At 35.2% G+C, this 25,388-nt stretch overlaps 1 protein-coding gene across 1 annotated transcript in view; it reads left to right on the forward strand.

Annotated features, from left to right (window-relative positions):
* Positions 1-25,388, forward strand: part of CNTNAP2 (contactin associated protein like 2) — a 1,004,683-nt gene that overhangs the window by 486,961 nt on the left and 492,334 nt on the right. The window contains exon 8 of the mRNA XM_018075661.2: positions 1,045-1,309. Coding sequence (XP_017931150.2) covers positions 1,045-1,309 — 265 coding nt within the window. The remainder of the gene's footprint in view (positions 1-1,044; positions 1,310-25,388) is intronic.

Genomic DNA, 25,388 nt, shown 5'->3' on the forward strand with positions numbered 1-25,388 from the left:
GATCTCATTCTCTTTGAAAAATGGGGAGGCTATTATAGAGACAAGCTGCAGATTAATTTGAACTCTTGACCTAGAACTAGTGAGCAATCTATATAAGATGGACTGTACTTAAAAGAGGAGTCATCTTGTGAACTCCAATCATAGAAGGAATCAATAATCCAGTTCATATTAATCTGAATAGCTCAGTAGGGAAAATGCTAACTATCAAAGAAATTAGAATTATGTGTTACTTCTTCAAGAAACTTTTTATGCAGCTAGGCTGTCCATGTGAAATGCATTCACTGATGTGAAAAAGGATTTGAATCCATTCAGTGCCATTAACATTAATAGGTGTTATACATGCAAGTATCCAAAACATCAGCATGACAGAAGACTATCAATTGAGTACAAAAGCCTTCTTGTAACAAGGAAATTGTTAGTTCCTCTCGGTAACAAGGCAGCAAAAGAAACTCAAAATGTCTAACAGAATGCTCTCTGAGCACCTCTTAATTGGTATCTGTGACTGAACCATGAGATGTCATCTCTTAAAAAATGCTGTTGCCTTCTCAGTCTACACAGCACTGCCTTAACTATGTAACAGAAGTTGTTTCTAATTGAGGGTGACATTACACTGAGAATGATAACCAAGGGTTACAGACAGTCTGGACTTATTTTTATAATTGCTGTCCTGTTATAAGTTTCTATGATGACCATGGACAACCCAAGTTTATCTGTGATTCATTTATTTGTCTTTGAAGTGGAAACATTAAAGTTTTCATTCCAGTCTTAGATTACAACTCTTCAGGCCAAAGTCTACCTTTTATTTTGCATATGTACAGTACAAAATATAATAGGGCCACTGCTAGAAAAAACAGAAAATCAGCAACAACATTATAATAGTAACAATAACAATAATATTAATAGCACATCTTTATATGCAATCTGCATTGATTATAGTAGTCTCTAGGCTGAAAAAATCTGGAATACTTTTCTAAGGTACTATGAATTTAGTGTAATCTTACAATTTTGCTTATATTTTTGCTTCTTTCTTTGTGTTTTATCTAGGGAAATTTAAGTTTTTCTTGTGTGGAGCCACATACAGTGCCTGTCTTTTTCAATGCCACCAGTTACCTTGAGGTTCCTGGTCGTCCAAGCCAGGATCTGTTTTCGGTCAGCTTCCTTTTCCGAACCTGGAATCCAAATGGACTTCTTGTCTTCAGTAACTTTGCGGATGACCTGGGAAATGTTGAAATTGATATAAACGAAGGCAAAGTCAGTGTCCACATCAATGTCACCCAAGTGAAGAAGAACCGGATAGATATCTCATCAGGTAAGTGTGAGGTGTTTTTTTTTTTTAAGTTTGGTATCATTTTTGTTGGTGTTGTTTAAAAGCATCATGTACCTAAAACTTAAAACAATCATTTTACAAAATTTAAAATTTATATTGCAACTGCATTAAATCCTTTATTGTATGTTTTGCTGAGTAAGAGATCTAAGAATATGAAACAGTTGTTAGATTAAAAAAGAAGATATACTTCTGTGTAAATACAGTGATTAAGACAAGTTACATAGAATGCTGTGGGAAAACATTTGGATCAATTGTAAGTGATTCACTGGAATCATGAAGCAGACATTGCTTTGCATTTAAAATCACAGAAATTGAGAGTTGCCATCAGATAGTCTGTTCTTAGCAGTTTTCTTTGTCTCCTATAGATCCTTCCCTGCTGTCTGTTCTGTATTTGTCAGGGATCATTTTTTCACAGTGCTAGCAGATCACAGCAAGAGTGCTTATGTCCTATTGAATGTTCTCCTTTGGTCTTCCAATAGACACTTAATTGTTCCTTCATTTATTTAACTGCACATCCTGCCTCCTGAAGATTTCACTGTATTTAATTTTTCATTAAATTCTCTGTTTCCTGATCAATCTTTTTCATCTTTATTGACAGGATAAGTCATCTCAGTACTTTATTCTTGGACTATGTAATATAAAAATTATACTGTTAAAATTATGAAAATGGTTTTGTGTATCTGAAGCTTCTGCACTTATTGTTTGGAGGTCAAAATTATCTTTAGCCTAAGTATGAGATATTCCTGTCTGTCATGCCTTAGTTCCCTCTCTTATTCTATTGTTACTGCTTTTAAAATGCCACAGGTAGTTGATGTTAGCATTAGCAATGTCTAGATAACTTTCTATAGATCACTTCTTTTTTTTTCCAACATCCATTTTATTTTCTTCTTTAATGATACTAGATACTGTTTAACTTGTGCTCTGTTTGTGCCTTCAGTTACTTTCAAACCACAACCTCAGTTCTATACATTTGATTAAAGTAGTTAAATCTATCCGTATTATGAAAATTTGGTATTCATTTTATATGTGCTGAAACAAATCAGAGATTATTACATATCTTATAGTCTAATATGTCTGAATTCTGTGTTACAAATGAAAAGCAACGGACTTGTGCTGAACTGGCAAACCAGAATCTCAGATTTTATTTGACCTGTCTGTAACTTTTTTAACAGTGACCAAACAACTAGTACATGCCCTGTCCTGGACTTCAGACAGGTGAATGGTAGAGACAATAAAGAGAAGGCAGAAAACAGTAGTAAATTTTTTACGTCAGTAAGATGTACACTCTGATGTCCCTAACAAAATACTGAGTGAAACAGAATATTTTATGTTAATGTGCAGTTGAGCCTTCAGTTTGTAGTACATATGAAAGGGACAAAAGAGATTAGTCCTTGTAGTTAGAATTACTGTCTGATTTTGCTTACTGAGCAAATTATTTCCTTTTTTTTTCATAGTCTTGCCAATTGGACCTTCAAAACAGGTCTCTAAACAGTAAAAAATTCCTTCCCTACCCTACCCTGCCCAGCATTCTGTTAAGCATTCAGTAAGCACTGTTTACCTGTGAACAGACTGGCAAAACTGTTTTACAAAGTCAACAACTTTGATTTTATTTTTTCCTACATTACTCTCATTAAGACACTACTGCCATTTGATTGATGAGAGTTATGTTAATAAACTTGCTGTTAGTAAGCAGAAAATCAGGTCCACTGAGACCTGAAATAAAGTTTTAATTAGAAAAATAAGCTACTGACTGTGCAGAATTACACAGGTGAAATACTTAAAGCTTGTGTATAAATCAAGAGTTAAACATGTTATTGACTTTTTCTCTGCAGAGTAAACTGTGATTAATATCTTCACAATTGTATATGTCCCAGAATAGGGATTAATAATAGGAGAGAATCTCAGAAAACTGTCAAGAGATTTATCTTTACTGCTCCATATGGTTTTGACTAAATTCTGCTTTTGTCACTATGAGATTCACACAAACTCCCTAGAACTTGTTGGATTTACCCAAGGGATTGATGGAAACAATGCCAGGCTGAGAAGATGGAAGAAAGAAGTGTTCTTGCTTTTAGGACTTTTTAGAAGAATATTTCCAATATAGTTTTGCATACTAAAGGATTGTGATATTCTGCTACAGTTTAAAAGTAATTTAGTTTAATATAAACTACCTGTTTACCCTAAGAACCTACTTAATATTTGTGATCTTGGAAGAATAAGTTGCTGTTGAAGTTGTATTTATTTAAAAGCTTTAACAAGCTAGTGTCTTCTTTCTTGAGCACAGAAAAACCAGCAACTGTAAAATGTCCTACTCCTAAATCCCTCTTAGCTATAAAAACTTTTATGAAACTTTTCCCAAAGCCACATGCAAATGCTGTTCAGAGCAGGGTTAAGCCACAGCCTGTGTCCCAATCGCCTCCTTTTCTTCCACTTAGTTTTATCTACCTCCTTCAGCAACTTAACCCAAATACCTTCCTAATGAAACCAAACTTTTCTGAGGCTTTCAACATGGGAAAAAATTGGTAACTCATTAACAAACACATAGAGTATTGCTTTGCTCAAAGAAACAATAGTAACATTCAAAAAAATACTCATGAGGAATCATCTAATTGCTTTACAATGTTTTTTTTAAAGCAACCTCCAAATTCCTGTTTGAATATAGAATAGAACTTCTCTGCCTCTGGAGAAAAGGTGAAGTTTCCATGGTGGCAGATTCGAAAATAATTTTGATTTATGCTTTGTTTACTTTCTCACTTGTCTTTTCATAGCCAGCTTTGACCTTTCATATTTAAACATTCTCTGCTCAACTTAAATACTAGAGGATCTATGAAGCTCCCTTGGATTTTACCACACAATACAAATGATAAGTCATTAAAAAAGGACATAATCTCCCTCGGACCATAATATCTTAACAGAAAAATTTTCAGTGTCGAAAATCTCCTTCCTTTAACTCGAATTTATCTGCTTGCAGCTCCTTTTTTTCCTGTTCCAACTCTATTAGTTCACATCTTGTATTAGCTGCTACTCAAGACTTCCTTCAGTTCCTCCTGTCAAGCATAAACTTATTAGAACTTGGAATATGAACATCTTTTTGTCATATTTATCTGTATTAAATAAATCAGACTTCTCCCTGTGGAATCTCTGGGAAGCTTTCCACCCTTCTGTCTTTCTGCTAGATCTCAAGTCATCTGAATTGCAGTTCATTTATATTTTAGACCTTGGGTTAAGATAGCATCCTTCAGGCAATAAAATGTCTCTCTATGACAGATCTAAAGTGGTACTCTTCCAGTGACAATTCCCAGGGGCACTTTATGTGGGGATCGAGAAGTATTTTTGCCTGGATTGCTAAATGAAGGCTTAAATAGGGAACGTGTATACACAGAGCAAAAGTGCACTTCTGGTGGGAAGATAACATTTCCCACTAGGTCTTTCTCATATTCCTGGTACTGGGTTATACACTGAATGTTAGTAAGTAGAGGCAGATACCCGCGAGGCACTTGTCAGCATGATCGAGATGAGAGACAGAAATTCTGTCCATGAAAGGCACATGATGACTTAACATCAGAAGAGTCTGAATGTTAGAAAATTAAATTCTTCACAGCCAGTTTTGTCTCTCTGTTTCTCTCTGTATGTTTATTTTTGGCTATTGATCTTAAGCAGTGAATGCAACTGCATGAATAAATATTTGCATTTTTGAATTCCACAGAACTGAGACACAGGTATGCTTATAGTAGTTATTATAATTTTTACAGTACATTTTTCTTGTAGTCTGTTTTAGCATCCTGGTACAGTAGACTCAAACCAATCAGAGCAAGAAATAGAGTTCTTGATTGCAGACTCTATTTTGCCTAAGAAAACTCATGAGTTTAGTTCAGGTTTTTGTGAATTCCACTTCATCAGTCACTGATTTTTGATGGAGAGTTGCCTACAAGCTATGCATTCTAAAACACAGATGTACCATTTTCAGATATGTCCCTGAGAGTAATTTAGCTGTTTGTTGGTTGTACTGGTTCCTTGCAAACATGGAGGAACCCCAGAATCAAGAAAGTAGGGTGCTCCCCTGGACAAGTTTCCTAAATTTATCCAGGAGACTGAAGTTCAGTTTACGTGTTTTGACCTCATTTCCTCTGGGCTGTAGAACAGAGTTAGAGAGAACCTTTGCTAGTCACTCTCTATATTAGGAGCTGAAGATGAAATAAGTCTCTTTACAACTACTATTTAAGCATTGAATTTTCTTCAGGGAAAAAAAAAACAAAAACAAAAAATTAGTAGTTAAATGATAATTTTAACTTGCTGCTCAAATGAGTGTAATTTATGTGAGAGGATCTGGACGATACTAGTTGGAAACTTACCCTTCTAACTTTTTTTTTTAATTCACTAGGTTTACAGGAAGTGGAATCATTTTAGTTGCTTTCTATGTTACCTTTTCCTACTGCGACCACATCAGTTATTGCTAGTTTGGTTCTAGTCAAGTCTGAAAATTTTGATTTTGACTGATGAATGAAAGATAAGCCCCTTAGCTCTGAATGCTACAGAGGTGCCTAGTATTTTGAAGTTACTTTAGTAAGAACATAGATTTTTACTTCAGTGGATTCTATCTGCATGTTTTTGTGGAACACCAGAGAGCATGAAGAGACATGTCATTAACACTTGGTTTAGCAAGCCAAGGATGTTTAGTTAAAACAAGCACTGCCTCTTGGACCAGAAAGATGGTGATGTTGGAAAGGACATTGCAAAATACACTTTTGTTTGCATTTTAAACTCTTCCAGGTCTTGCATGTTCTGATTGACATGAATTTGGTTTTTTCCATTATTACTTTCCTTTTAGATTAGTTATAAAGAACTAAACAAAAGGATATGACAGAGTCAGAAGCCATAGTTATATTTGTTGTGTTTATGCACAACCTGACAGCAGTATCCCCAGGACAACCCTGAGTATTCATATAATATAAAGGAAATTAATGGAATGTTTTCTAATATCCGAAAGACTGAATATGAGAAATGTTACATTCTTTCCACCAGTATAGTAGTTTGCCATCTCTGCCTCCTCTTCCATAAAGGTGTTTTTTTGAGAAAGCCTTTTTCCAGGATTCACACACCTATGCAGAACAAGGCTTGTCATAGATTGCAACAGGTGGCAGCTGCACCATAATGTCAGCCAGTTCTTTCAACAATGGCATGAGTGCCTTCCAGAACCATTGGCTTAAACTTACTAATTTTGTGAAAGCCTGGTTTGCAGTTAATGACAGGATGTGGTGGTTCCTATAAACTTTTCTGTAGATGTTAGTACTACTTGAGAAATACCATTGGACTTCGTGATGTGCTAACTTTTTAATTCACCATGGAGCAGATTTATTTTTCCTTCAAACTAGTGAGAAAATGTAGGAAATCTATTTGAAGTCTGGTTTTACTTCTATTTCAGAGAGAAGTAGTTGACTGAGCACATCTAACCCTGTAATGGTCCAATAAAGTTAACATGATCCCAGATATAGAGGCAAAACCTGGAATGATTTCTTGAACACACGAGTGCTACTTAAGGGTCTCGGGGGCTTACATGCTAATGAGGAGGCAGGGGTATTCCAAACAGGGGTTTCCACAATCTATTAGCATTTTCAGTAACAGGGGTGATATAAGGGGAAAAATGATTTTACGTTTCTCAGATACAGTATTTACAATTTGGGGGAAAAGGTTTGATATTTCCAGTAAGCAGGGTTACATTGGGGAAGGGTGATCAGCTTTACCCAAAAGAAGGATTTACACAGGAAGGGAGAAAACAATGGGATATCTGATAGCATAAAGCAAAGTCTCTCTACATCTTGCTGGGGGAGATCAGGACAATGGATCTTGTCTGGTCTTTTAGATGGTGTTTTTTTCCCCAACCTCTGTGGACCAACACTTCCTGTTTAATCCTGGCAATTCTTTTTCTGCTGATATTCGAATTTCAGACTGCAACATAACCCAGCGTATGATTAATCACTTGTCATAACTTAAAGATATACTGCTACTGCCTATTTAGTCTGGCAGTTTTGATAGTCTGTAAATGGCAATGAGTAAGTGGAGTAGTAGAGAGTAAAAAGAATGCACTCACTTTTTAATTGATAGTATAAGTTATAGCCACTGTACATGTGTATATGTACCATTGTGCATATAACCATGTATCACTAGTAGAATTTACTCAGCTAATTTGCCAACTATACACAAACTTCACAGACCATCGGTATTTGGTCAAATAATAAAACCATTTGAATGAGTTGAGGAGACCCTTGGAGGTCCTTGTTTCATCTCAAGGTCCTGTTGCTATGACTGTCCTCTTTGGAAACAGGCTGCATCACTTCTAATATCATGTTTCAACTGCATCAATAGTTTCTCTGCCATCAGCACCACGATCCAGGAATAGTTCATTGGATAGACTGGTCTGGAGTCTATTACAATAGATTTGCTTTGTATGAACAAAGCAGATCTTAACTCTGCCAGGCTGGCTTGTCCTTCAGTACTTGTGTGCAAGAGTCTGTCCCCTTACAGGCTCTCATGCTCTTTCCTTCCCCCCTGCTCCACTTCCTACCCCTTTCTGTAGACACAACATATTCTGGGTGTCATGGTTTAAAAAGTACAAATATCACAGAGTATGGGGTGAACCACTTCATGAAGAGATATCCATTTTTAGAACCAAAGCATTCACAATGTGTCTCAGACCCAAAGAAGGACGTGCAGGGTCAGGGGCAGAGCCTGAACTGTTGTGGTAAGACTGCTGTAACTGTGATCATGTAATGCCAATCACACGACAGGCATGAAGCAGTGAGTGTTGTGCGTGGCTTACACAGGGTGGGCACGTGGGACAATAAGATGAGACCCCAGAGAGTGGCTACTGCTCCAGAAACTGCTGCATGGTAGGGACAGAAATGGAGGGACCAGCCATGAGCACTGCAGATGTGAGCTGTGTTGGGTGAACTGTCCAGGGTAACATGGATCATTCCTTGGGCCTGATTGCAAAGACAGCAGAGATACAACCTGTGTTTTTTCAGAAGAAAAAACCACAGCAGAGAGTGTGCAGACTAGAAGGTGGCTTACAGATGTAGAAGCGAAGGGAAAGTTTGCAACTTTGGAAAAGTATCCTCCTTTACTTCAAAGTTCATTGTTTTAGAAAAAACTTTCATAGGCATAAAACCTTGCTGGGACAGGAAAATGGTTGTTAGGGTTTTAAAAGAAATTAGAAGAGGGGAGAAGAAAAAATACTGGAGACCCAGTCTCCACTTAAAACATAAGACAATTATTTTCTGTACACTTAAAAAAGGTGTTTAGGGACAGACTGGGAGATCAAACGTCATGAACATGTACTATGTAATAGTGTTTTTAAAAAAAGGGTACAGAATCTTCAGGCAGGGGGCTACATAACAGTGTGCAGAACCACTGTGGTATGAAGCTATCAACTACGTAAATTAAACCTGCCTGTGCTCTTTTCACCTCTTTATCTTCTCCAAATGCAAGGGAAAAGAAGAATGTTCTTTACTTTTAAAGTCTGAATTTGCTGCATTTGCACTTTGAGTAAAAGCATGAATAATCTGTGTAGTGCAAATGTCCTTGCAAGTCATTTGAGTTTACCAGGATTTTTGCAATTTTTAATTCTTAATCTTATTTATCACTAATCCTTGTGTAGGTGCCCCACAACATCTCTAGCCAATTACTTACAGGAAAAAAATTAAAAATCATTGTAATATCAAATGCCATTTCGGGGGGGGGAGGGGGGAACATGTCCTAATTACAGGCATTGAACTTAAATTTATGTGCTGGGAACTGACACTCAATACCTTCTTTTTCATTGCTATTCAGGAACCTGGGAAAAATAGATTATTATCTGTGACAGGTTTCTGGCAGTCCCTCTTGGTTTGACAGTGTTATTTTAGAGAGAAGAGAGAGTCACTTTTGTATATAATGAAAGGAAGAGTTGTCAAGCATCCATGCATATTTTATGTTGCATAAAACTTAAGTGCTAGAGGAAAGATTCTGTTTTCAGTCATGCCATTGTAAATTCATAGTGCTTCTGCTGACCTCCTGGTTTGCATCAATGACATCTAGCTCAAAGGATGAATTTCATCTTTTACACAAGCAATGCAGCTCTTCTAAGTCAGCTTGGCCCTTGCTGTTTTTTTTGGTTAGCACAATCATGCACAACTGTTATGTGTATCGTGGCACTTTGGCATTTTCTACTGACATTGACAGAAGTAAAAGCAGTTTCTATCAAAGTGCTTCCTTCAAATGGCATCATGCACCGTGTGCACTGTCTATTTTTTTTTTGCAGCTTGGTTGACAGAAGTGGTTATTCTTTGCTAAAAAAATAGACTTGGGGAAAAAAAACATTTTCTAGTTCTATGTTGCTTGCTCTGCCTTTACTTTGGTCTTGTAAAAGATGGTGAATCCCTTCAGGCATTTTTGCACATTGCTTCTTTTCATTTCCAAATGTTGCTGAAGCAGCATCACATGAGCATTGAGGTGAAACAGAGCAACCAAAGTACTTGGGTTTCTATAAGCTGAACAGCAGATGATATTGTCTTTAAAAAGCTTACTCATTAAGTTTATATGTTTGATTGGGGAAAAAAATCTCAATTCTCTTACTGTGAGGCAGCCACTATAAAATACATAATTTTAGCACTACCCAATTTCTACTCAGACACTGTTCCACAGAGGACAAATACTAAAAATTCTATGCATATCCTTTGTAGAATATTTACTTAGTAAAGGAAAATGTGTTTAAAGGCATGACTTCCCCTATGTCTTTTCAATGAAACATATGTATGTACAACATTTTAAGGATCTATTCTTTTAAAATGCAAAAAATTACTTTCTTTTCTTTTTTCAGATTTCAAATAGTGGCATGTTATATTGCATGTTCTCAAGAATAAAGGTTTCATTGATTAACCTTTTGTAGCTCTTTTAACAGCTCATTTTATGCATATTAGCGCATGCATTAAAATCAACTGCCAAGTGGAATCAGCTTTTCCACAGCACTAGCACACGATTTCTAGCAGAGAAAAATAGCATTCTTAACGTTTTCGTGTTGGTACTTAGATAATTACCTGTGAAAACAGTAATAGCAGATCCCATGTCTCTCAGTTCTGGAATTTGCAGCACAAAGCTGATATTCTTGACAGTACAGAATTTGGGAAAGAATAACGTGGTGCAGAGGAATCTATAGGAGGGCTAGACAGGTTTCCATAGCGTTGGCAACAAGTGATGTTTCATCAAATTTGCTGTGTGATAAAGCTTTGTCATATGCTATAAAGCACTATCTGGTCCCGGGGGGATGACCTTCATATTCCAAAGCATCCTCCAAAGGCACAGAACTAAGCAGAAAACAGCTCTGCATTCTTTACCTTCCCAGGCACCTGTGAAACACGCAGACACACACACACACACATACACATATATACACATATATATATATATACCTATGTATATATATATAAATAAAATAAGCAAAATGTTGTTTTACTGGGAGACCACTGTAAAAAACAACAACAAAAACAACCCTCCCCAAAAAACCACCACCAACAAACAACAACAAAACCCCCAAGAAATTACTAAAACATTTTTTTTCCTTTGGCAGGATGACACTGAGTTATATTTCTCTTGAACAAACTTGGAGCACAAAGAATACACTTACCTCTTCTCCCTTCTTCTTATTTCTGGCTTTGAGCAATCCAATCCAAAGTGTTCTTTTCTGATTTTGTTTGCAGGAAAATGCTGTTATGAATGTGATGTTTGATTCATCTTTCTTTTAATATAATATTTCCTGAGGCAGACCTTTATCTTTGGGAACTTTTGTTTGTGGAATTATACAGTTCCATTTTTTACTAAAAGTAATGATTATAATAAAACTATATTAATACTATTAACAAACTTTTATACTAATAATACTAATGTTACTTTTATGTTAGTAGTACTTTGGTGTAGCTCTTTCTCATATCATATTTTACATGCAGAAGAGGAAGTTTTTCCTTTCATTTTAATTATCTATGGAAAGTGCATTTGTCTGTTCAGTTATGTCACCCAAATCTTACAAAGTAGAATTATTTTCTAATACTATTAATAGCTTTTGTCAAATTAATTTTCTATTTAAAAAAAAGGATGAGTATTGTCATAAAAGTGAGGAGCAAATTGTAGTAGGTGTAAAATTAAAGAACGTACTCTTTTTGGGGATCATTGACATCATTACAACAGAGTTGAATAGAATGAAATCATTGCATTCAATAGCTGCATTTCAGCTATTGGATCAAAACTTTCAACTCAGATCTGGTTTTGTCATTTTTAAGTTTAACCAGGATTTTAAATATCCATAGTCATAAGCAAATATGAAATCTTGTTAACTTAAAGTTCTGATTACAGTGACACACTGAAGTAGTAACAGGTTATGAAACATTGCAGTAGATCAATGTTTTGCCTATTGTGTTTAGTGATTCACATGTAACATACAGGAGTCTGAAGCAGCCACTTTTGTCTCCATTCAAAACCAGTATAGTCTCTTAGGAAACCTGATATTATGTTGAGTTGTTGAGCACCTTGATAGCTGCCATGTATCCTCAGTTCACACTGGAAATGGCAGAAGTTTCCAATGGTACATAGTAGTGGAGAGCCCAGAAAAACTATGATGCTGACACTTACAGCCCTGAAGTCCAAGTCTTGGGCCAAATTAAATCAAATGAGAATTTGAATCTGAGAAAAGCTTTGCAATACAGATTTTTTTAAAACCTAGTTGTTTGAAAGTTACTCTGCAGATTATCTAAGTGCAGCAGCAAGAGGTCCAAGAATGTGCAAGGTCCTTTCCTCTGAGTATTCATGGCAGCTCACACCATGTCAGTGATGCCTGTCTGGTGCTTGTCAGTACTGTCAGTACTCAATGCCTGCCTCTGGAAGTTCTATTTTCAGTTTATTCCATATTCATTTAATGTAAAAGGCAGGTAGGGGAGTGACAACAGGGATCAGAAGGCCTTTTTCAAGAACCTCACTGGTTATCATTTGATCCTTTGAGATTTAGCCTGTCGATTTAAAAACTTTATGTCACAACATTTGAAGGTTTTGCATTGCAAAGAACTGGTTGGGGATATAAAAACTGACTAAGATCTACAGTTCCATACTCTTAACAATCTGATTATTTTTAGTTTGAAAGTTAATTTGAATCTGGAAATATTGCTACCTCAAAAAGGAATGTAGCACATATATTTTTTCCACATATAAATTAGTAATATTCAGTAGAAAAAGACTGACTGGAATTATGAATGTTCTTTTGATCAAGTAGAAAAAATAAAAGCTGTTATTCATTTCAGATTAAACAGGAGTTCAAAATATTATGTCTTTCTATTTAGTGTGTCACAGATTCATCAAAATAATAAAAAATTTCATTGTGACAGATTTTCTTCAAATAGGACATTTTAAAAGATTGTCACTGCACAGGGTAGAGGACTGGTAGAGGAAATCTAGTAGGGTTCTACCACCTTTACTCTTGAGAGACTGTCTGACAGGTTACAAGGAAATGCCACTTGTCACTCATTATCATGTGTCAGGACTCACCTGTTCCACTCTGAAAGGGAAGGAGAATGATATTTTAAGACTCTCAGGAAAGGATGCCATTGACACTAAACTGTCAAACTTGCAAGGGCCATTGAGGACATTACACAAGGTAAAAACTTACTAAAATAAATCTCTTGGTTTCTACAGATATAAACTCTCATGTTAAAACTCTGCAGTATTCACTCATTTCCAGTCTGTTTAAGCACAGAGGAGTTACATCTCTATGAATGTACCCATGAACATACACAGACACCAGTCCTTACCTTGTGCATTACACTTACTTTAAAATCAGTGTCAAAGCAGGCAGGATTCTAGAGAATAAACATTAAGATTTTTCTTTATACTTTCCTTTGTCATTCAAGAAGTTCCTGAAACACAAAGCGGGAAAGAGTTGTAGCTCTGCAGAAGATATATAGGAATATCATCAGTCTGTACCTCTTTTCCTTCCTCCTCTTGTTTGAGGTGAGAAAAAACAATTAAAACTCAAGAGATTTGTCTATTTTACTCCTTATTGCTCGGTGAATAGATAACTTTAAATTCTGTTGCACTAATAAAATTACTGTGGGAATGATGCATGATACACCATACTATTTAGGAATGGGACTTGGTTCTGGGTAAATGTTTAGCTCATCCTTATGTATTTCAGTATTTGTAAAATGTTTTGTAGAAGGACATTAAAAAGATGTGCTGAGTGTGTTGGTTTTGATTTTTTTTTTAAATTAGGAATGACCTTAATCAAATTTTAATGTTGTAAAATCAAACATAAAGAAGTTGTTTTCTCATTGAAAATATGCTGAGTTACATTTCTTGTCCTGTGCCACCATAATCATTCTTTGAAATTATTTTCAGAATAGTAGCTATGATGGAAAAATCCACATAAAATATGTATAAGGTAGCCAAATTTCATGTGGTTGCTATATATATATATATATATATCTTCATGCAGACAGAATATTTTTAAGATTTTACTAAATTTTGTCCCTCTAGAATCAAATAATTAGTATAAATAAATAAATTAAACACAGCACTTCTTCATTATTATTTATCATTATGAGAAACATGTTGCACTTTGAAAAATAATCTTAAGAGAATACTTAATTTGCTTTGCATAAACTGATCATTGTTATATTGCATTGTGTTATAATTAACTAATATATCAAAAAGGGCTAGCATAATCAAATGCTTCTTCTTTTGACATGCAAACTCTTGCAATGTACAAACACCCAGACAGATGGGAAATACATCAATTGAAAACCTGTCCTATGAAAGTGAATATTTAAAAAATCTTTCGTATTTTAGTGGGCTTTAACAGAATACTTACTCTATAACATTTTTTTCTGCATTTCTACTTCATCCATCATCTGAAACCTGACATAGTGTCAGTCTTCTGAGTCATTTTGGCAACAAATCAGGAAAATCCAAGTCATTACTCAAGGAAAGCATATGTAGAAGGTGGGGGAAAATGAAAGCAGCCAAACCAAAGTCTAATAAATTGTGTTTAAAACTTCATCTCTCTCTTACTTAGGTTGTGAAGGTACCAGAGAAGTTTATCCACAAGTTGGTAACCCTCAGGCTCAATATTCCTACTACCTGTGTGGTAGAGGAATTATCTAGATTGTCAGATTTTTTATGAAGGTGGCAGGAAGGAAAAGTCACAGAATTTTTAGGTGCAGACATCACGAACGTAAAGACATTAGGAGAATATATTATCTGAGGATAAAAATCTAACCTTGTAACTGAGCATAAAACAAAATTAACAGGAGTAGTACAAAAAGACATGTTTTAAAAAATCATGAGCCTAGTCCTTGCACATTGTGAAATGGCCTTTTAAGTTCAAACTGTGGTTTCATTTCCTTTCAGTTTCTGAGAACTCAAGAGTTTATCATGATGATTTTTTCAGTGCATTTTGTTTTAGTGGTAGGTGAGATCCTCTTGTAATCACTTTTCTCCAGGAATTGTGTCATTTAGTAAAGCCTAAGATACATTAAAATGTGATAAAAGCACAAGAAGCTAGTGGCATGAATTGCTCTGTTGTGATGGCTGGGAGCAATAAGTACTACCTGTCTCTGCTGTTAAATTTTGAGAGAAATCTACCTTTTCCACTGCTGGTTCCTTATTCTTCAAAAGGCAAAGTAAGTGAGAAGAAGCTTATGCCTCAGAAAACACTAAGAGAGGGATCATGTGGGCAACTAGCTATGGAAAGCTAAGGCCAGATTCTGTACCCATCCATTTCCAGCATTCTGCGAGAGCTGTATATAACAGACCTGAAATATCAGGCGGCAGGCAAAGCTGAAAGGAAGCTTATTTTCTTCAACAACAGGGAACAGGATGAAAAAATATATGTGGAGAGAGAGGGAGGAAGGTGGAATAAAGAGAATGAGAGGATCTTTTTATAGACAAACATGAAGTTGTGTGTTCTTACAAACAGACTGAGGAGAAACATTTTATTTCAGTTAGTTGCAACTTGACAGAGGCAGCTCTCCTTACCCAAAGTAGCTCTAGATTAATCATTATTACTTGTATGTTGCTATCAGTGTATTATGGGTATGCTAGAGTGAGTATAGGAATGTGAGATTAAGTGTAGGCAAATGGCCTGACTGCATTCCTTACCAAGTTGGAGGGATAACTTTCATAGCAAACACTGAGCTTCATGATATGTTACACACATGTGTGATAAATAGCACCCTAGCAGGTTCATATAATTTATGTATGAATGTATGACATACAAAAGTACCTTTGGCTGAAATACAGACATGCCTCCAGTGACTAAAGTAAGTACTTGTCCAGAACTGCTAAATTTTCTTATGTTTGATGCAAACGTATTATAGAATAGTAAATTGTCTATAATCTTTATGAAACTGTGAGGAAGGAAAGAGCTTACAATTCTCAGACAGAGACGTCCAAAGATTGAAAAGAAAAATTAGTTTTATCCAATTATAGGAAGCCTGTTCTTCTAAAGACATGAATGCCAGTAGATAACATTCCATAAACTTACAGTCTTGCAGTACATGTCTATTATCACAGTTTTCTTTGTCATACTTCCTGCAGATTCAGATGCTAGAATAGATGGACTACCCTTGGTTCAGTATGTGGTCTGTGACAGTCACATCTTCTTGAATTTTTTTTGTAGTTTGTCTTGAGCTGGCAACACAACATTCAGCATTGTTATGACTGATACCTAGTGCAATGGTTTTAATACATCACTGAGAGTAGGTATACTTATAAAATTTTCAATTTCCATGCCATAAAAATCTTAGACAATCATCTTTAACATTATATCTTTAATGGAGTGATTTTGATGACTCATTCTTTATTTACTCAGATCTATCTTTGAATCCATTTGTGGACCCCACCCTATAGTAACATTCAGTTTTCCATATTTTCCATTAATAATATTTTTCTTTGAATCTTCTTTATTTTATATAAATAAATTTATATTTGAGATATATATAATAATATATGTTTATAGTATTAATATATATTTACATCTATATAAGTAAAAACAATCAAAATAGTATTATGAGAACTAAGAGAGAAGAGGGTCTGAAAATTATAAAAAAATGCTTATTTAAAAACATGGATTGTTTCACAAGCATAATTAAATTTGGAAGAATATATGAACATTTTCTGAAAACATTTCAGTAGTATAGACATCAGGGAGGTATAACACCTTTTTAAGAGAAAGAATAATTAATGGCATAATAAGTGGATATAAACTGACCATGAATTACTTCAGACTATAATTCTGAAGAACAGAACAAGTAGAGCAACAATGTTTTGGTGGGTCCAGATTGTAACAGCAAGAGCGAGTCCCATCTAACCCTGAACTCAAAAATGTGTATTCCTGGAGAACAATTTCACAACTGCAATATAAAGAAAATTGTGCTGGTTATTAGCATCCTTTCTCTTCTTGGCAAACTCCTCTGGCAGAATAACTGTCTGGATTTATTTTTACAGTGCAGAGTTAAACTTAGAGTTAAATTCTGTCAAGTTTTTCCACTTGCTCAAAGTACACTAGTGTCTTGGTTTTTATTCACAGATGATTTGTACTTGCAGAATAAAAAAACAAAACCAAAACTTACAATAAAAAACCCAACAAAACAACCCCAAACACAAACGAAGCCTACTAAAATTATTTAAGCACATCGCTCCAGAAATAATACTACTACCAGCTCAGTAAGCTATATACTACTATGTACTGCTTACAGACCTTTTCACTAGCCTTAATTTTCTTGCCAACCTGGCTCCCTATCTTTTGGGCCAGATTTTCCAACCCTTGCAAAAATTCTTTTATCTCTTCCACCCTATGCACTTAGTAAGCTCTTAAAATATGAACACCCATTGATCTTTTGTCACATACTGTATCTTTTTGCTTCTGTGGACATATGGGTCATTAAAATCCATATTTTTACCTACTCCATGTATTTAGGTTTTTTACCATTGCTAGTTTTATTTTCTACCCAGCAAAAGTTGTTCTTCCCTGTCTGTAATTTTCAGTCTGTTCTTCCTTCTTTGCTCCTTTTGATTTCCTTTTTATTTGTAACAAGGGTAATTGAAAACACTGAAATTGATATTTGTCAAGTTTATATTCGGGTTTTTTTGAGTTTTTAACAATCAACATGTTGAGTTAAAAGTATAGCAGGATTTCTTTTTAGTAACTCAGCACTATAAATTAATCTGTGTTTTAAGTAAGAAATAAAACAGTGGATTTTTTCATCCAGATTTGCTACATTGGTTTGGTATTTATTATCTGGAATGTACTGACGAGTGGAGATGGGACTGAAATTCTCATAGGTACTACAGATAGCAGAAGAACAGCTACATAGGTTAACCTCTGCTGGTTTGCAAATACCAGAAATAGATATATAATCCTTCCATAAATAGTGATGTCTGTTTAATGTTATTAACATCACATATTTTTTAATGTCAAATCATCATAAAAAAGTAAGGGGCAGCTTTTCCTTTGGGAGCAGCAGGTCCATTCCACAGAATACTGCACCCAACTGCTAGATAACAGTGTTATCATGGAGAGGGAGAGGTGAATCATGATTCATATTGATTCTAAATTTTCCAGTACACACAGTGTCTATAGGCAAATTAATATTTTTTTTTAATTCATGTTTAGCTGGCTTTGTATATCTCACCGCATGGTTTCTCTTCAGAAACTCTTTGTAATTACCTTTGAATTTGATGTTCAGTGTTTCTGAAAAATATTTCTGCTCTAATGAATCAGTAGGCTGGTTTACTAGATTAGACTTCCCTTACCAGACACAATACAGCATATACTTTCATATGTCCTGTCTGAAAAGAACAGGTGTGAACAAGCATGGGCTTGCACAAACTCCTATGAGGTTTAGCAAGATCAAATGGAAATTTTTCCATTACCTTAGACTTGCTTCACTTCTTTTTAACTACAAAATACTTGTTAGGGATTACTATCTCACGCAACATATTCCTAAGGGTAAACATCTCAAATATAAGTGTACTAGTTCTCAACAGCTCATTAAAAACTAATCCATTAACATATTTTTACATGCATCTTCACAATATAAATTATTTATATTCTAGAAAAATTTTAAGCATAAAGAAATGTAAATCCACTGCTGGGTAAAATCAGGGGGTTATATTTTTTGTCTAAACACATTATAATTTCCTACTCTTACCACTAGTCAGAGTTACAATAAAACTTTTAGATGGTTTTTCATGTAGGAATGAATTTTTTTTATTTTAAAAAACAGATATTATTCTTCTAACATCTTAATGTATAGAAAACATAACATTGTCCATATAATATTTAATTCTTATTCTCTGATGAAGTCCAATTACAGATGTCCTTTTTGTAAAGCAAAATTAGAAACCTGCAGCCAAATAGCCAACAATTTCATCACACTTCTGTGAAAATCTAATATTTGTCATCTGAATGAATTTTGGCCTTATTGAAATGTATAATTTATGTTGAGTATACTAATAAGGATACATTAACAAGCAAAAAGCCTATGTATTTAAGTGATACAACAACTATACTTTTCTAAACTCTGAACTCCACACTTCTATATGCTCTGCTAGAAAATAATGAGGTCTGAATGAACTTTGGATGGAACTGTATTGTGGATTTGGGGAAAATCTGTCTCTGGATGTGTAGAAACTCCACTGCATCAGCTAAATAAATATTCCTATTCAATTAGATATCTCATTGCATCAGGCTTAGAGAGTAGTTTTCAAGCAGAGAAACACAGCCCAGCTGGTGACAGAGAAAAGATCAGAGATTGTATGCGTGATCTGCAGTTCTCTCCTTCAGGAGACTCATGAGGAATAGGAACTCTAGGGTTATTACCAGGGATTTGCTGTGGTAATACCAGAAAGAGACTGCTTGACAAAGCAGGAACATTCCTCTCTTTACTTTTTTATATGTGTTTATTTGATTAGATAGTCTAGTTCGTTCGGGGAAAAACAAACAAACAAACAAGAAATACAAAACTTCCAGATGAGTCCATTCTTCAAGCTCTAAGCCCGAAACTGTCAAATTCTCCAATTTTATCACTTTATGAAAGTTATTACTTTTGTGTATGGATTTTATTGTCCTTATGTCCTTTAATTACCACAGCTGTTCCACTGCTTATACTTACATTTTTGTCAGCCAGGTACAGTCTGCATTCACATATTTTTTCCTGTTACACTCCTATCCTTCAGTGTTGTACTACTCCATGGTAGCAGATGTGTAGCAATATTTCTGCTAGAATATAAAAAAACTATTGTGTGTTTTGCAAGTGCATCATGTATGTACAGATATTTCCTTATATACTGCATTTTTCCTGTGTTTAGCTGATAAATTTTGCAAGTTATCTCTTGCAACCTGTTCTGCAGCACTGAGGATCTTCTTCCAGAGTTTGTATAACTAAAAATAGTTCAGTAGGACTGTCTGCTTTTAGTTATTTCTTTGTGATTTTTAATCCTTTTGTTTTTCTTCGATCTAGATGAACCTCTTGTTTTGGTTTATATCTGCTTTTTAGAAAAATAGACAATATCTGCATTTGTTACCAAATAATTATTAGCAGATTAAGCAGTGTCTAAAGCAGTAAGCAATTCCCCTGCCAGAAGAGAAGCACATCTCTAAATGCAATCATATCCCACCATTATCTTTGTATTGCTGTATATACCAGTATGCTAGTAGTTCTCTTCTAAACTTGTAGTTTTGAAAATAAATAGCTTGGCTTTCAAAAGTCCCTTTAAGTTAAGCTTGGCCAACTGATCCTTGATCCACAAACTAAGGCTTTTGAAAAAGCAGGAAAAAAATCCTAAGCACTAATTTAACTAACTCTAAGGTTTGTACTTAGAGGAAGAAGAAAAAGAAACTCAGAAGTGTTGCTGATTAAAAGTGGGATTTGACAAACTGGACAAACTGCCCCTGGAAACTGGGATTTAATTGCTCCTAAAACTGGTAAAAGATAGAATATATTTCGGAAGCTGCAGTACTGTTAGCATATTTTTTTGAGAGAGACACTGCAGTTTCTGCATCATATGTTGTAATCATAGATTCACCTCCATCTTCTGCTTCTAAAAGGAAAATATCATTCCTAGTTTAGAGAAGAGCATATCTAAATCGTGTCCATCTAGTGGAAGGGACAGATGCTAATATGATTATATTACATATCAGTGTAGGGTTACCTCACTTCCATCCATTGCTGCACAGTTATGAAATCATCATAACTGAGGAGATGAATCAGCCTTTGGTTAATGTAGCCATACTAATACCTTTGTTCTGCATTCTATGTTGTGCCCTTAAAAACTACAGTTTTTAGACCTAGAAGAAATTCCCTGAGTTTAGTGTGAAGATGTTTGATTTGGAGGCCGTTAATTTTATTCCATGCAGGTGTGAAATCTAATCATCCTAATGTTCATCTATAAATTATTATTTTATGCAAGTTCGGTAACCATTTTATTATGCCTATCATGAGCAGAACAAAGTTAAGAAGACTTGTCTGTAATGAAAGTTTTACTTTCATGAATTTTTTTCTTGTTGTGATTTCCTTTACACATAATTTAAAGATTATATTATGTGCATTTGGAGGAAAAAGGGAAGATGCACTCCATTCTTGGGAAGTTAAATGTTTCAATTCACCTAAATCAAAGCAGCAGTAGCAAAGTCACCTCATAATCTTACTGATGTGTGAACTTCAAATATTATGCTGGATGATTTAAATGCTGTGTGAAGGACTAGAGTGTCTTTTTTTTTCAGGATTTTATTAAAAAAAAAGAGAATCAATAAAATTTAAACCAAAGAAAGCTTATTTTCTCAGTGGACTATTAAATTAAAAGCGAGTCACGAAATGTACCTCTTCAATAGAAATGAATGATAAAACTTTGCAGTACCCACACAGTTTTTCTAATCACGTCACTTAAATATTATTGTCTGTTGTATATAAGTGGCTAATAATGGTGTTAAAAATGTGAAAAAAAAACCCCACACCAGGATGACTGTCCTGGTGCTTCGTTGAAACTTACAGGCTTACAGTCTGTTTACATTCAAAGCAGAGATGGTAGCTGCACTTTACTGATTCAGGCTGGTGTTCCATCAGCACAGTTCTCTTTGTTCACACTGAATGGCGAGAGTCCCGTTGCCCTGAGACGACTGGGAGACAGCCAAGAGAGACGGTTTCTTTTCTTACATTTTCAGGTTTCTTTCAGTTAGAATCGTAACAAAAGCTTGCTTTCCTTTGATTTTTTTATCACCATCATCTTAAAAATGTTCTCTGGCTGCCTCAATGTGATCTTCCCTGTCTTTTTAGTGTATTTCTACCACTTTTACCAGGCACACAAAAACACATTTGTGCAACTGAACTATGCCTATCTCTACTAGGCTTAGTCTCGTGTATGGAAGAAGCTGGACTACAGGCATCATAACTTGCATGCTGTCTGATTCCCCACTGGCATTATCGTCGTTAAATAAGCAAATGCCTCTGTGTTTCCTTATGTTATTTGGAGATATGTCTTGCAATTTTTATGATGGCAAAGGCCTCCAATTCAGTTCCAGTCATGTCCACCATTTGGACAATGGAGCTGTTTGTAGACTCATCTATGTGGGCTCTCAGACGTGACTGATAATTTGGATTCTTTTAACCTGCTGTTGTTCATCTGATTTAGAGAGTAATTTCAAGGACCTCACTGAAAGTACATTGATCATAGCAGTAGCAAATACGGGGATGAGGGGAGAAGGCTACCATGTTAACCATATGTGTTGATGGATGAATAGTAAACTATGATTCCAGTGTGAAAAGAGCTTTCCATGAGACTGAAAATTTTCTGACTCGGTAGTGAAAGAGCATTCTGCATTTTTATGACCATTGTGGCAGGAAGATTCAGTCCATGATTTTACACTGAAAAAATCTGTAGCAGTTTTGATGTATTCAAATTGAAGATTCAGAAACAATCTGTGAAAATATTCTTTTATTCTTAAACTCTTCTATGATCAGGTTCACATCTGTGGTTCCTGAAGCAGACTTTTCAGCCCAATTGACAAGTCAGTATTTTGCAGTACAGTGGAAAAAAATGAGAGGCAAGAAGGAAGACTATAATAATAACCTTGATTGATATGGATTTTTAAACACTTTGTCATTGAATCATGGCTTAGAAGTTCATTATAATGAACTAAAACAATAATCATACCTCAATAATTACAATTATAAAACTAAAATAAAAATTGAAGTCAATCTTGCAGACTTAGTTTGCTGCACACTGAATATCACAAAAGGCCAATTTGCTCTAAGTTCTCTGAGTATGTTTTGAGAAAGATAATTGTCCTTAGCTAAATCACTGATTTCTACTTTTTAAAATAAGGAAGAATAACATTCACTAGAGAAATGAAAACATTTTTTTAAAAAATCCCCTTGAAAGATAAAAGGTCCATTATTGTCTTATGTATCAGTATCACAATATAAGTAAATATTGTTTTCTAGACCATAGTCCTTTGTGTGTGTATGTGTGTGTGTTCTTTGGCTTCCTGCTGTGCATTATTCATTTCAGCAGTTTAAACTGCTCCTGCTCTGAAATATCACATACTTATTGGTCGAAATAATAGTCCTTAGGGTATCACAGAAAGCTTGTATTTTGCAAAGTAACTAATATTCTCTCCTTTGCAGTGATCTAAAGTCAGTACAAGAGGTTATTATATGTATTTTTATTACTTTTGCTTTTAAAGGGACCCCTTTTTTTTAGTTAGGAATTTGCTGCGGTTTGACTGAAGTCTGTCTGGAGAAAACTTCGTTCTTTTGTAACCCAAAATCTGTTGAAATCATTTGTTTGTGTCTCTTGAACAAATGGTAGATTCAAAATTACTTTCTCAAGCAGCAGCAGAAGATCTCAGTCCAGGAAAAAAGACTCACTGAGGCTGTACTCTCTGATATGGCTATAAGCGCAATGCACGGCCACTGTTGTATTTCAAGTAATGATCACATTTTATGTTTTTATTAGACATGTAAAATCCTCCAATGATTTCAAAGTCAAAGAGTAGGAAATCTAAGGCATAAGACTGCTTTTGCAACCTTAGTTTGGCACCATCTAATGTATGCAGTAAGAAGCTGTCTAATTATATAACTGTTCTCCTTTCCCATATGCCCTGTAAGAATCCATTTAATGTGCAAAATGGTTTATGCATACTTAATAAGTGGTTACTCAATGTTTTGTTTTTTTCTTCATTGCTCAGAAATGTAGCCATAAGCCTAATTGATTGCTGTAAGTACAGAATTACCCATTTACATGTGGCCTTCCGTATGGTACGTATGAGAATGCCTTAAGAAGATTTCTTTATTTCTTTTCACATCTGCAATCCCCTTCATCTGCTTCTGCACATGGTGTGTTGAAGTGCATAAGTAAAAGGTAAAAATGTCCAGTAATGTGATTTGCCTTGGTTGTGATGTGGCATTTTAGATCTTGACTTGCATCTCTTGGTACTGTTTTATATTAAATCCCTGGCCTATCACGTCTCTCTGAAAATAAGGACTGGAATATGTTTGTTTTCTGTTACTAGCTATCATTGAATAGAAAATCTGTGGTAGAAGTAAAAGGAAAAGTATCCATTTATTTGGGACAGCATTTTTTCACTACCTGTGTTTAATTTTCCTGTTTACTACTTTCCTACACACGCCCTCACACTTCTGTAACAAATGAGGTGGAAAATTCTATGTGCAACAGCTACATGACTTGAGGCTGTACCATGACATCATTCTGGAAAAGCATGGGAAAACCTGTGAAATGGAATCACTTTGACAACCCTTTGGAAGGGTCCATAAGCAGAATTAGAAATTTTGCATCAAACCTACAGACCAAAATTGAGCCAATTTTGTACCTCTTCAGTTTGTGCACAGGCAAAGCTCAGAGAGAAATCAGAAGTCATAGGTTATTCTAGGATTCTGGTAGTATATCCTATTTTAGTCAGCCATTTTAGTTGTTCCCTTATTTGACTTGTCAAGCTATGTTTCTTTCCTTTCTGTGGTTACCTGAGTTAATTTCTGCTGCCCCATTTGCTAAAGAGATCTGTAATTCTTCTTTTTACCTGTTTGACTGTAGCTTCCTACCTAACCAGGCTGAGTCTTTTCCTAGACTGCTGTTTCTCCTTTTCTTATCTAGTTCTTTTACTCTTCCTGTGCACATTATCTATCTACCACTTATTCTTCTCCGTGGCTTTACAGTTCCTTCCTACATATAGTTGTTACTACATGCAATTCATTCTTCTCAACATGTGTCTCCCCTGAGGTTTTACCTTCGGGTTTTTTACCTAAATTCATTTTTCTGACACTATAGATTATTTTCTGATATTTCTTGCATCCATCCCCCTCACCTTCAGTCCTCGTATGGCTTCATCAAGATAGTTTCTCCAAAATTTCAGCCTTTGCTTGACTAGATGCTCAGGCTTTTCCCTTTTCCAACACCCTGGCTTTTTGTCCTCCCATGATGTCCCTATCTCTCACTTTTAGTCTATTTTTGTCGGTTCTGTCTCTCCTTCCAGACTCACACTTCTGCTCTTACCATCAATAAGTTCAATATAATCATGGTTTACTCTTATGCTACTTTTTTCATTCTCCTTCAAAAGCGATTGTCCAATGCCTTCCTCTCTATGCATGAATCAGTGGGTTTTCTTTTCTGGAAGAAAGTAGACAGCAAAGGAGACATGGACTTCTTGCCTTGCAGCAACCAAAAAAAAATAAAAATAGTCTTCATTCCTTTAAATTGATGTGATCATCAATTTGCCTTCTGGGGATGGGTTTGTTCTTTCTAATTTTAGTGAGTTCTGGGTTTAGCATATATACTAGCACAAATTTTTCTGAAATCTTAGCAATAATATTGATCAAGTCTTGTTGATCATGCACAAATTCTGTTTTTCCTGAAGATAGTTTACAGGTAAAAGTAGAAAAAAATATTGAAACTTAAAGAACAAAATGTATATAGGTATTATTAAAGTAATTTCCTACCTAATTTCAATTTTATTCAGAAGTTTCTGAATTAC

This window comes from Manacus vitellinus, unplaced genomic scaffold (assembly GCF_001715985.3).
Source record: "Manacus vitellinus isolate BGI_N305 unplaced genomic scaffold, ASM171598v3 scaffold_3_pilon, whole genome shotgun sequence".
Lineage (NCBI taxonomy): Eukaryota > Metazoa > Chordata > Aves > Passeriformes > Pipridae > Manacus > Manacus vitellinus.